This window comes from Caretta caretta, chromosome 5 (assembly GCF_965140235.1).
Source record: "Caretta caretta isolate rCarCar2 chromosome 5, rCarCar1.hap1, whole genome shotgun sequence".
Taxonomy (NCBI): domain Eukaryota; kingdom Metazoa; phylum Chordata; order Testudines; family Cheloniidae; genus Caretta; species Caretta caretta.
The window spans coordinates 24,242,366-24,258,899 of NC_134210.1; the positions used below are offsets into that span (position 1 = coordinate 24,242,366).

Genomic DNA, 16,534 nt, shown 5'->3' on the forward strand with positions numbered 1-16,534 from the left:
CCGCCGGGATCCAGGTACCAGAAGGAGGGGAGTTAGGAAGTAGCCCGGGGACAGCCGACTCTAGTCTGGCTGTAACTCTGCCAGAGCCCATGTCAGTGTGTTGCAGTCAAGATCCCCACTGACCTAGCAGCGGGTCATTTGCCGCTGCTAGGGCCCCGGGCTGGGATGCAGTGGAGTGGGAGTGCCTGCGTCCCCCCCGCCTCCCAACTCATGGGTGCCAGTCTCCCCCTCTTCCAGGTCCTTGGAGGCCTGGGCTATTTCACACACGGTGTGTTGCTCAGCCCCTGCCTGAGGGTCTGAGCTATTAACTGTTTGTTGCCCCGCCCTGAGCCAGGGCCTGGGCCTGCCTAATCTTGAACTGTTTGCTCAGCCCCTGACCCTGGGCCTGTTACCACTGGACCATTTGCTCAGCCCCTTCCTGAGGGCCTGAGCTACTGACTATTTGGTGCCCTGCTCTGACTCAGGGCCCGGGTCTATGGTGCTCATTCCAGTTATCACAAGGGCTGCCGAGGGAGACTCCGGTGGCCGGACAAATTCCTCAAAGTCAACAGTGTGTAGCGAGCCAGTGTGGCTCCCTGCCGCCCCAGAGAGGGTTGAGCCCCAGCCTCGCCCCTTTACACACATCTTTACTGAAATGTGGCACCTAGAACTAGACACAATACTTCAGTTGAGGCCTAATCAGCACGGAGTAGAGTGGAAGAATTACTTCTCATATCTTCCTTAACAACACTCCTGCTAATACATCCCAGAATGTTTGCTTTTTTTGCAACAGTATTACACTGTTGACTCATATTTAGCTTGTGATGCACTATGACCCTCAGATCCCTTTCTGCAATACACCTTCCTAGGCAGTCATTCCCCATATCTGTATGTTTACAACTGATTGCTCCTTCCTAAATGGAGTACTTGTCATTTATCATTATTGAATTTCATCTTATTTATTTCAGACCATTTCTCCAGTTTGTCTAGATCATTTTGAATTTTAATCCCATCCTCCAAAGCACTTGCAACCCCTCCCATCTTGGTATCATCCACAAATGTTATAAGTGTACTCTCTCTGCCATTATCTAAATCACTGATGAAGATATTGAACAGAACCGGACCCAGAACTGATCCCTGTGGGACCCTACTCAGTATGCCCTTCCAGCTTGACTGTGAACCACTGATAACTACGGCATTTTCTGGGAACAGTTTTCACCCAGTTATGCACCCACCTGATAATAGCTCCATCTAAGTTGTATTTCTCTAGTTTGTTTATGAGAAGGTCATGCTAGACATTACCAAAAGCCTTACTAAAGTAAAGATATACCACATCTACTGCTTCCCCCAGCCACAAAGCTTGTTACCCTGTCAAAGAAAGCCATTAGGTTGGATTGACCTGACTTGTTCTTGATAAATCCATATTTATCACCTTCTTATCTTCTAGGTGTTTGCAAATTGATTTATTATTTGCATCATTATCTTTCCGGGTACTGAGGTTAAGCTGTGGTATGTAATTCCCCTGGTTGTCCTTTTTTTTTTATATATAGTTTGGCACTATATTCCCTTTTCCAGCCCTCTGGAATCTCTCCTGTCTTCCATGATTTTTTAAAGATAGTTGCTAGTGGCGCAGATATTGACTCAGTCAGCAACTTGAGTATTCTAGGATGTATTTCATCTTTTAATAATAAAAGAAGAGAGATTAAACCTCATGCTTCAGCGCTTATAACTAATTTCTGACTGTTAGAGATCAGGATGAAACCTAATGTGGGGAGCAGGCTATGCAATATCTGTCTACTGTAGTGTTCTTATGCCTTCTTCTGAAGCATCTGGTGCTGGCCGCTATTAGAGACAGGATTCCAAGGAGCTGGACTCTGATCTGATCCAGTATGCCAATTCTCATGTTCCAGCAACCTCTTCCCCATGGGGCATTCCATATGCTCCACAGGAAAAAAAAAAAAATCCTCGCCAGCAGGAACTACTACCTACTTTTTAATATGCAGCCTGGAAAACAACAGGCTGGCTCTTGCCAACTTGAAAATGTGACCTCGTTTGTTAACATGGCCTTATTAAAAGAACCAGCTGAGTTTCAGTTATAAAGATCAATTTTAAAGGTAATTAGAGGCTGATAAAAGCCAACTGTACCGTACAAATGTGATTCACCATTCATTCTAAACAACCTAACAGAAAATGTGGCATGTGAGTCCTGTGCTTTCATAATGCAGTAAGGTAAAGATTTTACAGACTATTGAATCAGTGCCAAAGAGCCAGTTAGACAGTGTGGACAAACATTTTGGAATTGTTCAATGCTTTTAAGCTTCATAGAAAGACAAGGACATTGACTGACCATAACCCAGCTCACAAGCAGAAATGGGATGATAAAGATTCAAGGGTAATGGAGTTTTGTATTACTCAGGTATTCACAAAACAAAAAGTGCACTTACTATGTAGCCCAGTTGCTGATATAATGCAGATATAATTTCCGTACCAAATATAAACAAAGGTCAGTGCTCTTTTTGTTTATTATGAATTTAAGTGAAACAGCGCTCTACTGTGAAAGTGGTTTTACATTTGCAGTGAAAATAGTTAACATGGGCTGCAAAACTGGGATCCCAGTTATGAACCCATCCCAAACTTTGGTTGTCTGGATCTGGGATTGTGTTTGATTCATTGTGAAGATAAGGGCTGTTTGCAAAATTCAACTTTCAATCACACCAAAGTTCAGGTGGGTTGGGATCCTGGATGTTGGTTTCATCTCTTGAAAATATTTAATACCATTGCCATTGAAAAGAAATGTAGTGTCTGCTACCATGTGTAACTTATCAATTTGACTATAAGGACCAGGTAGAATGTTTCCCAAAGAGAGCAATACAAGCAAATTCTACTGTATATATCGGGGTGAAAACAGTGTTTGCCTGCTTTGGATACTGAAACATTGAAAAATATGGAGATATCCCTTCTAAAATCTAGAAACTTGACAAATGCTCTACATTGGAAACTCTTTGGGAGAGGGGCTGTTTTTTAATTATACGTGTGTAAAATGTGGATTGCTAACTGGGGCCTCTAGGAGCAATAATACAGAATAATAATAATAATTAATGACCATCTGACCCTTAGGACAAAATCCTGCCTTAGTTAACACGGCTAAGGGAAGCAAGGAGTTGTCAGCTATGTCTTTTAATCTAAGAGTCCTGCCACCCTGCAAGTGAACTGTACAGGCAAGTGCACTGTGTAATGGGATACGCATTGTTGTGCTAGCCTGCTGGAGAACCGGAGATGCATCAAGCCAGAAAACTGCCGCCCTGGAAACAAGATTGCCAACTAACACAAATCTGCATAGCTCCATTGACTTCATTTGAGTTGTGCTGATTTACCCCTCCTGAGGATCTGGCCCATGCAATGCAGGGTCTATCATCCCCTACTATCATTCTCAAGCACTAGAGCAAAATCCCATATGGAGTGGGAGGAACAGCAGCTTCCTACCCTCTTCGGCCACCAGCACAACATACAGCATGGCACAAGATCCAGCCTTTAACATAAACAAGACTAGCAATCATTCATATTATTATTGAACAGGATACATGTGGTTACACCATAGCCTGCATCAGAGAATAACACACATAAATTAACAGTAGAATGTCAGACACATTGTTTTTGAGTTAATATATTACTAAACATTTTTCCTATTTTACAAAAAGTACTCCCATGCTTCTTTCTTATTTATTTTCCAAGTATTTGCTGCCATCAGAGAAATATTTAGAAAACAAGCTTATTTTAATTACCTAAAAATGTAACAGTATGCAATACCATTTTCCCCATGGTATCTCCTCCCAGCATACTTCTCTTTTGCATGACAGTCAGTGGAGTCAAAGCCAAACTGTAAAAGATCCAGCAGCAAGAGCTAGCTTGTTTGGAAGCACAGACAACCGTGCTGGCTGTATTGTTGTCTCTGAGATTATCTCATAAGGAGCCAGCTAGTGATCAGTATTTTCACTCTTTAAATGGCCAAAGTTTTATGCACTGTGGATCAAATTTAGAAACAAAGGAGCTCGTTTTCTATTATCAGTGCTGAATTGGGTTAGGAGGAGGGATCACCTCTGGAGTCATGTGGCCATATTTCATGTTATCGATTGTGGACGAGAAGCTGGATCTGAGTCAGTGTCCCCTTGTTGCCAAGAAGGCTAACGGCATTTTGGGCTGTATAAGTAGGGACATTGCCAGCAGATCGAGGGACGTGATCATTCCCCTCTATTTGACATTGGTGAGGCCTCATCTGGAGTACTGTGTCCAGTTGTGGGCCCCACACTATAAGAAGGATGTGGAAAAATTGGAAAGCATCCAGCGGAGGGCAACAAAAATGATTAGGGGGCTGGAACACATGACTTATGAGGAGGGGCTGAGGGAACTGGGATTATTTAGTCTGCAGAAGAGAAGAATGAGGGGGGATTTGATAGCTGCTTTCAACTACCTGAAAGGGGGTTCCAAAGAGGATGGATCTAGACTGTTCTCAGTGGTACCAGATGACAGAACAAGGAGTAATTGTCTCAAGTTGCAGTGGGGGAGGTTTAGGTTGGATGTTAGGAAAAACTAATTCACTAGGAGTGTGGTGAAGCACTGGAATGGGTTCACTAGGGAGGTGGTGGAATCTTCCTTAGAGGTTTTCAAGGTCGGGCATTCTATGCATTTGACTGCATCACAAAACTGCTCTATACTTTGGCATAAGTAGCTATTTCCCTGAAGGAGACCCAGTGTCATGACCCACATGTTTTAAACCTAGGGCTGCCGGCTTTACAGACATAGCTATACACCAACCTTCCATCTGGTAGCTTGCTGATGCTTGCTTACCTGGGACTCATGAACCCCAACCTTATTTTGGATGCCACTTCTGCAGTCCTATTGGTGGAGTCCTGGAGCAGCTGATTGGCCTTGACTTAAGCCAGCAGCAGGAAAAGGAAGCTACCTGAACAACTAGGTTCTGCTCTGTTCTGGACTGTGTGCCTTGTGCTTCCTGCTCCCCTGGCTTGATTTCCTGGCATCTGATTTGTAGTTCTGACCACCAGTTTGTCTCCTGAGTCTGACCCCTTGATATCCTGACTCTGGTTCCTGACTTTTGATTTTGATCTCCAGTTTGTGTCCTGTTTCTGACCTCCTGGTGTTCTGAGCCAGCTGACTCCTGTCTTGTGACTGTGGGCTCTGGCTATGACTACTAGCTCTGGCCACTCATGACCTGACTGTGATGCCCAGTATTGAAATATAAACCTCTATTTTGCCTGTCCCACTATTAAAATCATTATAAACAGATGACCTGATAATGTCAGATACACATGTACTTATGGTGTCCTAGCTGGATCAACATTCAATGGCCCTGTCTAGGATTGCCAAGAGTCCCTTGTTACAGGGGATGTCCTTTTATTTTTTTTTAATCTCTGTACAACAAGATTGGGAGTTGCTAAGTGCTGTGAAAAGCAGCAAGAAATACTGCTAGCAAGTGTAGGTGAGTGCCACTTATTGATGATGATAATATTGAGAGGAAGGGTGGGGCAGGAGTGCTAGGAAAGCAGTCCTTTACTTCTTGAAATACAAGGTTTGCAACCCTATCTATAACAGGGTGGCTTGCCCCATGAGCTGGAGAACCTGGAGCTAAACCAATGCTGATTACAGGATAGGCCTCACCTGAGAAGAATTGGGTGATACCTGTATGGAAAAAGCCAGGTTTAAATACTGAGAGGGCCCAGCTAGGGAAAGGCTGGAGGGAAGAGACTGAAGGGAGCTAGATAGATCCTACTGGCCCCTGAATGAGCAGGGAGGCCTGGGAGAGACCCTGAATAACTGGGGGAGAGAGTGGCGAAAGAAGAGTCCGAGAGGGTGGAAGTTCTTTTTCTGTCAAAGACAGTTTTTTTAATTTTTAGTCTGGACAATGACAGGTTTCAGAGTAGCAGTCAGTGTTAGTCTGTATCTGCAAAAAGAACAGGAGTACTTGTGGCACCTTGGAGACTAACAAATTTATTTGAGCATAAGCTTTCATGGGCTACAGCCCACTTCATCGGATGCATAGAATGGAACATAGATAGATAGATAGATATACAGAGAACATAAAAAGGTGGAAGTAGCCATACCAACTGTAAGAGGCTAATTAATTAAGATGAGCTATTATCAGCAGGAGGGGAAAAAACAACTTTGTAGTGATAATCAAGATAGCCCATTTAGACAGTTGACAAGAAGGTGTGAGGATACTTAATATGGGGAAATAGATTCAATATGCGTAATGACCCAGCCACTCCCAGTCTCTATTCAAACCCAAGTTAATGGTATCTAATTTGCATATTAATTCAAGCTCAGCAGTTTCTCCTTGGAGTCTGTTTTTGAAGCTTTTCTGTTGCAAAATTGCCACATTTAAGTCTGTTACTGAGTGATCAGAGAGGTTGAAGTGTTCTACCGTTTTTTTAATGTTGTGATTCCCGATGTCAGATTTGTGTCCATTTATTCTTTTGCATAGAGACTGTCCGGTTTGGCCAATGTACATGGCAGAGGGGCATTGCTGGCATATGATGGCATATATAACATTGGTAGATATGCAGGTGAACAAGCCCCCAGTGGTGGTTCCAGAAGGGGTGGGCTAAAAGACTGAAACCTGGCTGGGGGGAGGGGGAGTCAAGTTACCTGACACAAAGAAAACCACAGTGGTGAGTGGACTCTGTTACAGGCCTCAAAGTAGGTACCTGTACTCTGAAGAAGTAAAGTTATAGGTACCCCTCTACACTGTGCAGTAGAAGTAACAGCAGAGGGCACTGTTCTCACCACTGCCAATCTTCTCTCCTTTTAGATTCCAAGGCCAAAAAGGACATTGTGATCATCTAGTCTGACCTGTATAACACAGGGCCCAGAACTTCCCCAGAATAATTTCAAGAGCATAGCTCTTTACCAAAACCCTTGGTAAATTGTTCCAATGGTTAATTACTCTCACCATTAAAAACCTATGCCTTATTTGCAGTCTGAATTTGTCTAGCTTAAACCTCCAGCCATTGGCTTATGTTACATCATTCTGTACTAGAGTGAAGAGCCCCTTATTAAATATTTGTTTCCCCATGTGGATAACTATGGACAATAATCAAATCATCCCTTAACTTTCTCTTTGTTAAGCTAAATAGATAGAGTGAAGGAGCTCAATCACTATAAGGCATATGTTCTAATCCTTGAATCATTCTTGTGGCTCTTCTCTGAACCCTCTCCAGCTTATCAACATCCTTTTTGAATTGTGAGCTCCAGAACTGGACACAGTATTCCTGCAGCTGTTGCACCATTGCCAAATATAGAGGCAAAATAACCTCTTCTACACAAGAGTTCCCTGTTTATGCGTCCCAGGAATGCATTAGGCCTTTGGGCCACAGTGTTGCACTGGGAGCTCAAGTTCAGTTGATTATCCACCATGACCCCCAAATCTCCTTCTGTGTTACTGCGTTCCAAGATAGAGTCCCCCACCTGTAAGTATGGCCTACATTCTTTGTTCTTTCAGTGGGGAGACATTGTCTTTCTTCCTCCATCACTGTTTATGGACATTGGGGAACTCACAGGAGGCACTCAAGCATTGGACTGGGTCTGTAAAGGTGATGTGTAAAGGATTTTTTTTAGAAGTTAGGATTGTGTGTCCCCCCCCCCCTTTTTTTTTTCTTTTCTCCTTTATGATATATAAAGAGGATCTGAAAGGGTTTGGTGTGTGGGGGTTTTTTGGGGGTGGGGGGGGAGGGAGTTCGTTGTTACGCTATCAGGAATGTCAATTCTATTTCCTGTTGTTGATAGAGGCCTTCTTAGGGCTCGGCAGGGAAAAGGTATTGAGTCTTAGGCAACCTTTTGCCAAGAGCGTAATTAGCCAATAAAGCTGAATAGATATTAACAAATTAAAAACAAAGGGTTTTTAAATATTCTGACTAAACATCTTATTTCAGTTACTCAGCTTTCACTTTTTTTGGCTCTTGTGATGTCAACATTTTGCTAGTTCTCTGGTCATTAGACTCTTCCCAATGTAAAAGAGAGAACTATCTTTAAAACAACTCCTTAAAGGCTGCCATTGTACTTCATAAAGAAGCAAAAAAAAAAAAGTGCAAGTCCATTTTTTCCCTTTACACTGAAACATACCAAATTAATTGCTAACTAAATACAACACATGATTTATTTTAGATATAAATCCAGGTACAGAAATGGATATCCTTTCATGTACTTGAATTGAAACGAAATAGCGTACGGTGTAGGAAGACAGGTTTTACTCCAAAACAGCAAGTGCTTACTCAAATAATTCAATTAAATACAATTGTGTGCTTTAGGAGTTCTGCCATTTGCAATTTAATAAAGTGCTAATTTAATAGAAACCATATGTTCCCTTTCCAGGGCACTTCTCTCGAATCTAACTCCCAATTTAACTTATTACCTAAGCAAGCCACTAACTCAGCATTCAAGTCTATAGTTTAGCCTCAGAGTTTTCTCATGGAAAATGTTCATTATAAGCTTGTACATCATAAAGACAATGGAAAATGTTAATTTGCTGAGTTTGACTAAATTCTGTAAAAATGCCCATAGTCTAAAGGATTTTGTAGATGACCTTCATCACTAACTCACATTAGATCTACATAAAACTAACTCTTTATTTTTAGGGAGAGTTGGAGTCCCAGCTCACTCTAGTGTCCAGAGTCTGTACTGCAAATCAATGATTTTCAGAAATTTTAGTGAGATGACTTTTAGTGTAGGGCTCTTCAGGCCACTGTTGAGCCTCCTTTGGTTCAGAAGTGGAGCCTAGCTGCTTGTGCAAGGGTCATAACATAGGAGGAGCATAATGAACAAAATCAGAGAAATTGGGAATGAAAAAGACCTATTAGGCCTGCCGGCTGGCTCTTTTTGGGCTACTTTTTAGTATTCTGTCTAGTTTTGAAAGCCCTTAGCAATGGGGCTTCTGCCACTTCTCTTGGGAGAAAAGTCCAGAGTCTAATATACATACCTGCCACTCTGAAAAGTTTTCTTCTTCCACCTGAATCTGATTTTTATTAATTCCATCCCATTACTTCTAGTTATACCCCTGTGTACAACTCTAAAATAACTCCCCTCCCTTCCTGATGTTCACATCTCTGGTGTAATTTAAAGCTATCATATCCTTAGCTAAACTACACCTATTTAGGTCTTGTGATCTAGCCTCATAAACTAATCCCTTTATTTACTATGCTGCTCCCTGTATTCAATTGTCTCTCCCCAGTTGTGCCTTCTCTGCCCCCTTAGTCTCCTCACTGGAAGGTCTTCCATGCCTTTTACTCTCTCATCTCAAAGGGGTTTGTTCACCCTGTGCTCTAACTCCCTCATTTCTGAGTGAAGCAGCTGCTACGTCTCTCCCTTACTCTGACACCCTCCCCTTGCCCAATGTTTCCTCCTCTCTCAGTAGCTGTTGCCACATTGTTGAGAGCTGTTGGACTGTAGGTCCCTTTTGCCTTTGCTCTCTATGTGTCAACATTTTTCAGCTGAGCCAGGTGTTCATTAAGCTGCCCCCCATCTTGTGGATGGGGGTTCCATTCACAACGCAGAGGAAGGGCCTACTGAGCTGCTGCTCACTCATAGTAATGCAAGTGTTGCTGGCAGAAGCCTACGGGGTTTCCTCACAGTCAGAAGTCAGTTGTGGGGACTATAATATATTATTTTATATAGTGTTTCATCATTAACGGCATCTGAAAAAGACAGTCAGAGGTTTTACTTTTATTTGAAGAGTAATTTAAACAAAAAAAATACACATGATACTCCCCAAGTTCAGTCACTACTTGATTTATTGATTCCAATTTCAGTTGTTTTCTCAGAAGTGAATGCATGGCGTTAGCTTGTTTAGAAAAGAGGGAAAAGTCTTTTATTTCTCAGCAGGAGCTATTTTTAGATTCTGCCCAAGTTACCGACATTAAATCTGCAGATCAGGCCTGCTCTTTATTCTTCATCAGGTTACCACCTTGCCTATCTCAGTGGGTGGGGGTAGAGGGGAGGGAGATTAATTAGATACATTTTGTGCAGCACTTCGAAAATAAAAATTGGAATAAGTTCTAATTTATTAACTTGAGATTAACTCAGCAGGGTCTAACACAGGGAGTGTCCAATCAATACTTGCTTACCTTATCTACATCACATCTGCGTTACAATGAACAAGTCTAAGACCAAAACAAAAAAAAGTTCTCTAGCAACTGAAAAAAAGGGTTTCCACTTTAATGTACACAATAATACCCCTACGCCATACTAAAGAATTCAGTGCCCACAAAACACAAGCTCATCAAAACCTTTTGTTTTCTTCCTACAGCTTGGAGACAAATATCAAATAGCTAAGAGCTGGAAGAGCATTCTGGGTATTGGCATGCAAATGAACATACCAAGCATCCCACTTTGCTTAAGAATTCCCATGTCTGAAAAAAGTAGACATTTATCAAACAACTTGTCCTCAGGCAGCCTTAACAGATGTACAATTTGTATAGAATATTTTTAACATTTTATTTCTTTGTGTTTTTTGTTGCAGTTCCTCAATTCAGGTCACTAGAAAAACAAAGTTAAAAAGAAATAGTTGCTGCATTTGCCATGGAAAGAAACAGTTGCTCTATTTACTATGGAATCTCTAGAGCGTATGCTAATGGAAACCTGTGCAGAACTAATAACCCCTTCTAAAAATACAGGGATTGATGGGTAATGAACTCCTGTACGTTTTGTTACTGTAAGGATAAACAGATGTTTTCCAATAAACAAATTTTCTTCCAATTCTGATTTTTAATTTTTTAACTTGAAGCATTTTGGCAAACATGTTATAATTGTTTTTCTTGGAACAAAAAATATATTGAAAGTAAAATATTGCCTGCCACCACATTTTTAGGTGGAAGGAAGTGGGGGTAAGATGTTATAGCTGGTATGTCTTGCAAGAGGGCTGTGGTCTTCTGCTGGTGGATTTGTCACCAGCTCTGATGTAGGTGAGACAATCTGGATTTTCTTGTGACTGTGCCACATCCCAAAGATATGTTTGCCTTGTTTTCCTCCCTCTGGATCAAGTGTGTCATACTGGAACAGAGAGGCCAACATTTGATGTGACCCAGTCAGCTAATCCCACATACAGAAGACAATTATATCAAGGGATCTTCACAATGGCTTCTGAACAATATTCTTGAGTGAGATTTCAAGCACTAGCCTTACCAAATGGGAGGAGACAGGTCTTTAGGAGGTGTGACCTCCTTTACAAAGAGAGGAGAGAGAGGCTTTAAGACTCCTAATTATTTATCATTTTTATAGCGCCAAAAAGTCAAACAGCAAGTTTATATATGGAGAATGCAAAAAAGTAATCCCTGATTTTTGTGCGTGTGTGTGGGGGGGGGGGGGGGGGAGCTGGCTATAATACAGTGCAAAACCAATGATGCCAAGTTAATCAGAGGGTGGTGTGATCAGTGTAGTTTGAAGGCTTCCCAGAATAGGTATGTTTGTAGGAACTTCGTGAGGCAGGAGTCTTGTCCTGTAGTAATGAAAAACTATTCAAGACATATGGTAGTAAAGTTGTAATGAGAGAGAAGTTACAAAGACATGAGAGGGGGAATGATTAGAGAGAGGCTTGGGTGGGGCTAAGGACAAGAGAAGGGGTATAGGAGTAGATAGTATGATATGTAGGTAGGCACAAGTGCTCTGAAGGTTAAGATGTTTTAAACTAGTTTTAGAAGAATGGAAGCCAATGCAGAGATTCAACAAGGGGCAAGACATACCATAGAATAGCGGGAGAAGATGTTGATCTTAGCAGCATTCTGGATGGCTTAGATCCTGAGGGGACCAGGACTCCAAAGAGCAGGAAGATGCAAAAGTCAAGTCAGGAGATAACAAGAGTTTGGGCTAAAATATTGGCAGGTAGCATAGAAGAGAGGGAGACGTACTGGACTGAGGACAAGAGACACTGGGTGAAAAAATAAATTTGATTTCACATAGTAAAAGTGAGGTGGGAATGAATAAGCTTACCGAGAGAGAGAGCATTGAGGGAGAGAAAGGGGCTGAGGATTGAGCTCTCAGGAAAACCAACAGATGGATGGAGCAGGAACCAAAGGAAACCAAGACAGAAGTCTGGAGAGCAATGAATGAGAAGGGAGTGGTCAGCAGTGGCCCAGGCACCACAGTGACCTAAAAAGATGAGGACAGAGAAGAGGCCATTAGATTTGACCAGAAGGAGGACATTTGATATTTTAATAAAACCACTTTTTGTAGAGTGTGGTGAGCAAAAGATCAAAAAGACAAAAGCAACAGAGGATCATAGAGCTGGAAGGCAGGACCTAGCAGGAACAGAATACTTTCTTGAACAGTTTAAAAGCCTTAGGGGAGAGGGGTGGCCTCATTTACACATCAAAGATGGAGAGGCCTTAGGGGGTGTGGTGTTATCTACATATGCATCCGATGAAGTGAGCTGTAGCTCACGAAAGCTTATGCTCAAATAAATTGGTTAGTCTCTAAGGTGCCACAAGTCCTCCTTTTCTTTTTGCAAATACAGACTAACACGGCTGTTACTCTGAAACATATCAAAGAAATAAAGGCCTTTAGCAGGGAAGGTCTTAGTTGCATGCTGCTTACTCTGAACTTTCTAAGAGCACACTTGACTTTTTATTCTTTCCTTTAGTTATAAATTTCATTTCTGCTGACAGCAGGAGTAAATGCTTTTATGGCAAATAAAATTTATTGCTTTAAAAGGTTATCAGTCTTCCTGTATATGCGCTTACAGATCTAGGTCAAAAGGAGAGAAAAATTCTTGGTGTGTTTTTGTTTGTTTTTTGTTTTTTAAATTTCTGGTGCCAAAGCAGACAGAATAAAGTATAACCAATTTATTTGAGCATGAGCTTTCGTGAGCTGTAGCTCACGAAAGCTCATGCTCAAATAAATTGGTTAGTCTCTAAGTTGCCACAAGTACTCCTTTTCTTTTTGCGAATACAGACTAACACGGCTGTTCCTCTGAAACCTGTCAGAATAAAGTATGTACTACTGTAGCAAGCTAAAGGGGAGTTAAGGCTTTCTGAGAGAATAAGCATCTTGTTTACTTCCTATTCCTTTATACAGTTATTGCTATTAAACTTTTCTATCCTTTTTCAGGGAAAGGGCATCAGGATTACGGTGTTTGTTTTTTTTTGGGGGGGGGGGGAGGTGAGGTTGCAAGTCAAGCAGTTTTATAGCTCAGTTTTAAAATTAAATCTCGAGAGAGAGAGAGAGTTCAATTGCCTTTGTTTTGAAAGACCGGCAGGAGCTAGTCCACATGCACACAAAAAAGCATCCCAGCATTTCCCACAGGGGGCAGACTTCACCGTTGCTTCTTACCTTCATCCTCCTGTCATTATTGGGAGAAGAACAAAGTACTGAACTGAGCAAGAAATCCAAAAGCAAACCTGAGTCCAGCATGGGGCTACTCATTCTTTTTCCAATTAGGCTACACCTAGTATAACTCCAGCAGTTCCGACAGAAACAAATAGGAAAGCACTGAAATATTCCCAAGCACCATGCATGCACTGTCAATTATTCTATATTACTTTTTAAGTGAACATAAGTATTCTGGGTACCTTGCAAAAACAATTAAACCTCTTTCTTCAAAAAGCATATATTTGACATTAAAGAACTTCCTTTGTATTCAGAACATAAGGAATTACATCACCAATGTACATTAAGCAGCTTAATTAAGTGGTCTGCTGAGCAGACCAGAAGGCAGAAACTTCCAAGTTTTAATCCCAGTTTGCCACTGCCTCACTAGATGGTCTTGAACAAGTCTTTTAATTTCTCTATGCCTCAGTCTCCCCTTCAGTACAAATGGGAATAGTATTTTCTTAGCTCCCTAAGTGGAGGGTGATATAATGACTGATTTGCAAAGGTTTGTTAAGATGCTTTGCAGATAGTAAATTCTATGTAAACAACAAGTATTATCAAACAGTGCCAGCTTGTGTAGCCTTCTGGAGTGTGGAGAAGCCATCCTGCAGTGAGAGAATGAAGACTTTGAACCTGGGACTCCTCTGAGACTGTACTATTTGCATGATAGGCAGGAAGGAGGACTGTAGCAAGAATAAATACATCCAGAAAGCAAAGCATTTTTTTTCCAAAATAGACTACAGCCTTTCTGAGGTCATCTATGGTGAGCTATGGAAGTAGAATTAGAAAAGTAAACTAGAAGGCATCATTATCCCTCAAGGTCAAGCATCGAGATTAGACCCCCATAGGAGCGAACCCAAGGAGGTTAAATCCTTTGAGGAAAAGGACAACCTAAGGCGCAGTGGTGAAATTCCTACAATGGGGATGGTGCCTGAGCATGGCTACTAGTCAGTATGAGGCTCATGGACAAAACCTCAAAACTAGGTCCTCCCACAGTGCAGCTAACCAGGCTAACTTAAAAACTAGTGCCCTCCCCCCCCCACCCATGCATTCATAGCCCACATAAAGAATGCAGGGTCAGCATAATATGATTGTAGCAGAAGTGGGGCTGTTCTGTAGTAATTTATGAACGCTGCATGTTGACCTGGTTATCGGGATGTCTACTGTATGACTAATGGGTTAAATCAATAGGACTGTTGGGAAACAAACAAGAAGGCTAAACAATGGCTTGAGATGTCCACACTGAAGTGACAATGCAAGAGCCTCTGTCCCTCTGCTGAGCTCCCTGGACTAATTTGTCAAGGGGAGATCCAAGCTTGTGAACACCTGAGAACAAAGACCCTGTCTAGATTTAAAAGGTCACACTCCCTCAAGCAGATGGAGAGATTGTTAGGGGACACAGACTGACAACCAGACCCTAGAGGTGAGGCAGGGATGGATTAAGACCTTTAGAGAACCTAAGCACTGAAAAGATTATGGTCCCCCCTCCCCCCCCCCAACATGTAATTCAAAATAAAAACAATACTATACCGTAAAATAAAATTTTATTTTTTGAAATGACACAAAACTTATATGTATGCTGAAATTAAAATAGCTTCTTTCTAGATTTTTCTGATTGCAAAGTTCTGGATAAGTTCATCGAAGCTGACTTGACGAAGCATGTCCACTTCCAAACACAATAGGGAAAGTGAATCAAGTCTGTCCTGACACGTTGTTCTCTGAGGATATTTTTATTCTTTTCAACTGAGAAAAAGAGCATTCTGCGGAGCAGTTAGTAATCATCAATGTTAGAAAAATATGTAGTATGAGCTCTACATTTAGAAATACACATTGTATTCCATCTTTCAATATTGTGTCATAAAGATCAATGTGACTGAATTTCATTTTTCCTGTTTCATTAAACTTTGCGCACATATTACAGTGGAACTGGTGTACTTCTCCACAGAGATTCATGTTCAAGTCAACTAGCTTTTGGGAACCTTGTGAATATTGTTTGTCAGATAAGTCCATATCATTTAGAAAAGAAAATCTACTTGATACTACTTTGTACACTTCACCCCTCCTCTTCATATGAGCTTCAAATGTATCAATTATAGCATAGCAAGTAGATACGTGAAATTTGTCTCTAGGATTCAATGCTGTTTCTGTTGCACTCCTATCATTTGCTTGTTTTTTCCTGATTTGCTTGTGGGACTGGGCTTCTTTGTCGTTAATATCAAGCAAGATATCTTTTGATATGTCTTCAAATCTTCTGAAATCATTCCTCAAAGTGTGTAAGTGGTCTGCTAATGATTGACAGAGGTCTGCACATGTGTTCAAATCCAGTTATTTTTCTTGGAGAGCTTTACTTGTGTGGTAAAAGTGTTGTAAAATTTCATTCCACATGGTCAACGTGAATACAAACTCTAGTTCTTGCATCTTGTTTGCCTCTCGTATAATATCTCCCTTTTGTGATTGGTCTTCAGCTATACTTTCTAATGCATCCACAAACTTTGAATAAGACTCCAGAATTGCACTTGTTGCCACTGCATGTGCCTCCCAACGAGTATTAGAAAGACATTTCAACGAACGATCATTGCCCAAATATGTTTTAAGAGCTGCCCATCGGTGTGTTGAGGCAGAGAGAAATGTATAAAGTAACTGGACTGTTGAGAAAAAACTTATTGCCACCGGACAACGATCAACAGCACCGCGGCCAACAAGATTGAGAGAGTGGGCAGCACATAGTATGAATATGACATATTTGTTCTGTTCTAAAAGCTTCTTCTGCATTCCTTGATAACACCCTGACATGTTGGCAGCGTTGTCGTAAGATTGACCTCTGCTCTTTGAGAAATCTATTTTGCAAACTTGGCACAGAGAAAGCAGGACTTGATTTGCCATTTCTTCACCAGTGTGGCTTTTCAAATTGAGGAATATTATAAATCGTTCAACTGGTTTTCCATCTGTGGGGGACACATTTTAGTACAATACTCAATTGATCAATATGTGAAAGATCAGGTGTAGAGTCGACAGATAAACTGAAGTACCCAGCAATACTTATTTCATCCACAATAGCTGAACGAACTTTGTCACTCATTAGACCAGTGAGTTCATCACATATTGTTTGTTTGCCATTGGTAAAAGTCTGACGAGATTTCTCAAATGGCCCATTGTGGTGTTGACAGTCATTTGGTCCACAATCTAT

At 41.4% G+C, this 16,534-nt stretch overlaps 1 protein-coding gene across 5 annotated transcripts in view; it reads left to right on the plus strand.

Moving 5' to 3' along the window:
* TARS1 (threonyl-tRNA synthetase 1) overlaps positions 1 to 16,534 on the plus strand; it is a 74,478-nt gene that overhangs the window by 13,374 nt on the left and 44,570 nt on the right. For 4 of the 5 annotated variants that reach the window (XM_048851855.2, XM_048851854.2, XM_048851856.2 and 1 more), the window contains one exon: positions 10,505 to 10,668. In XM_048851855.2, the coding sequence (XP_048707812.2) occupies positions 10,665 to 10,668 (4 nt within the window). In that variant the 5' untranslated portion in view covers positions 10,505 to 10,664. Of the gene's footprint in view, positions 1 to 7,565; positions 7,584 to 10,504; positions 10,669 to 16,534 lie in introns of those variants that run through there. The other variant, XM_075128407.1, reaches the window with a different exon arrangement.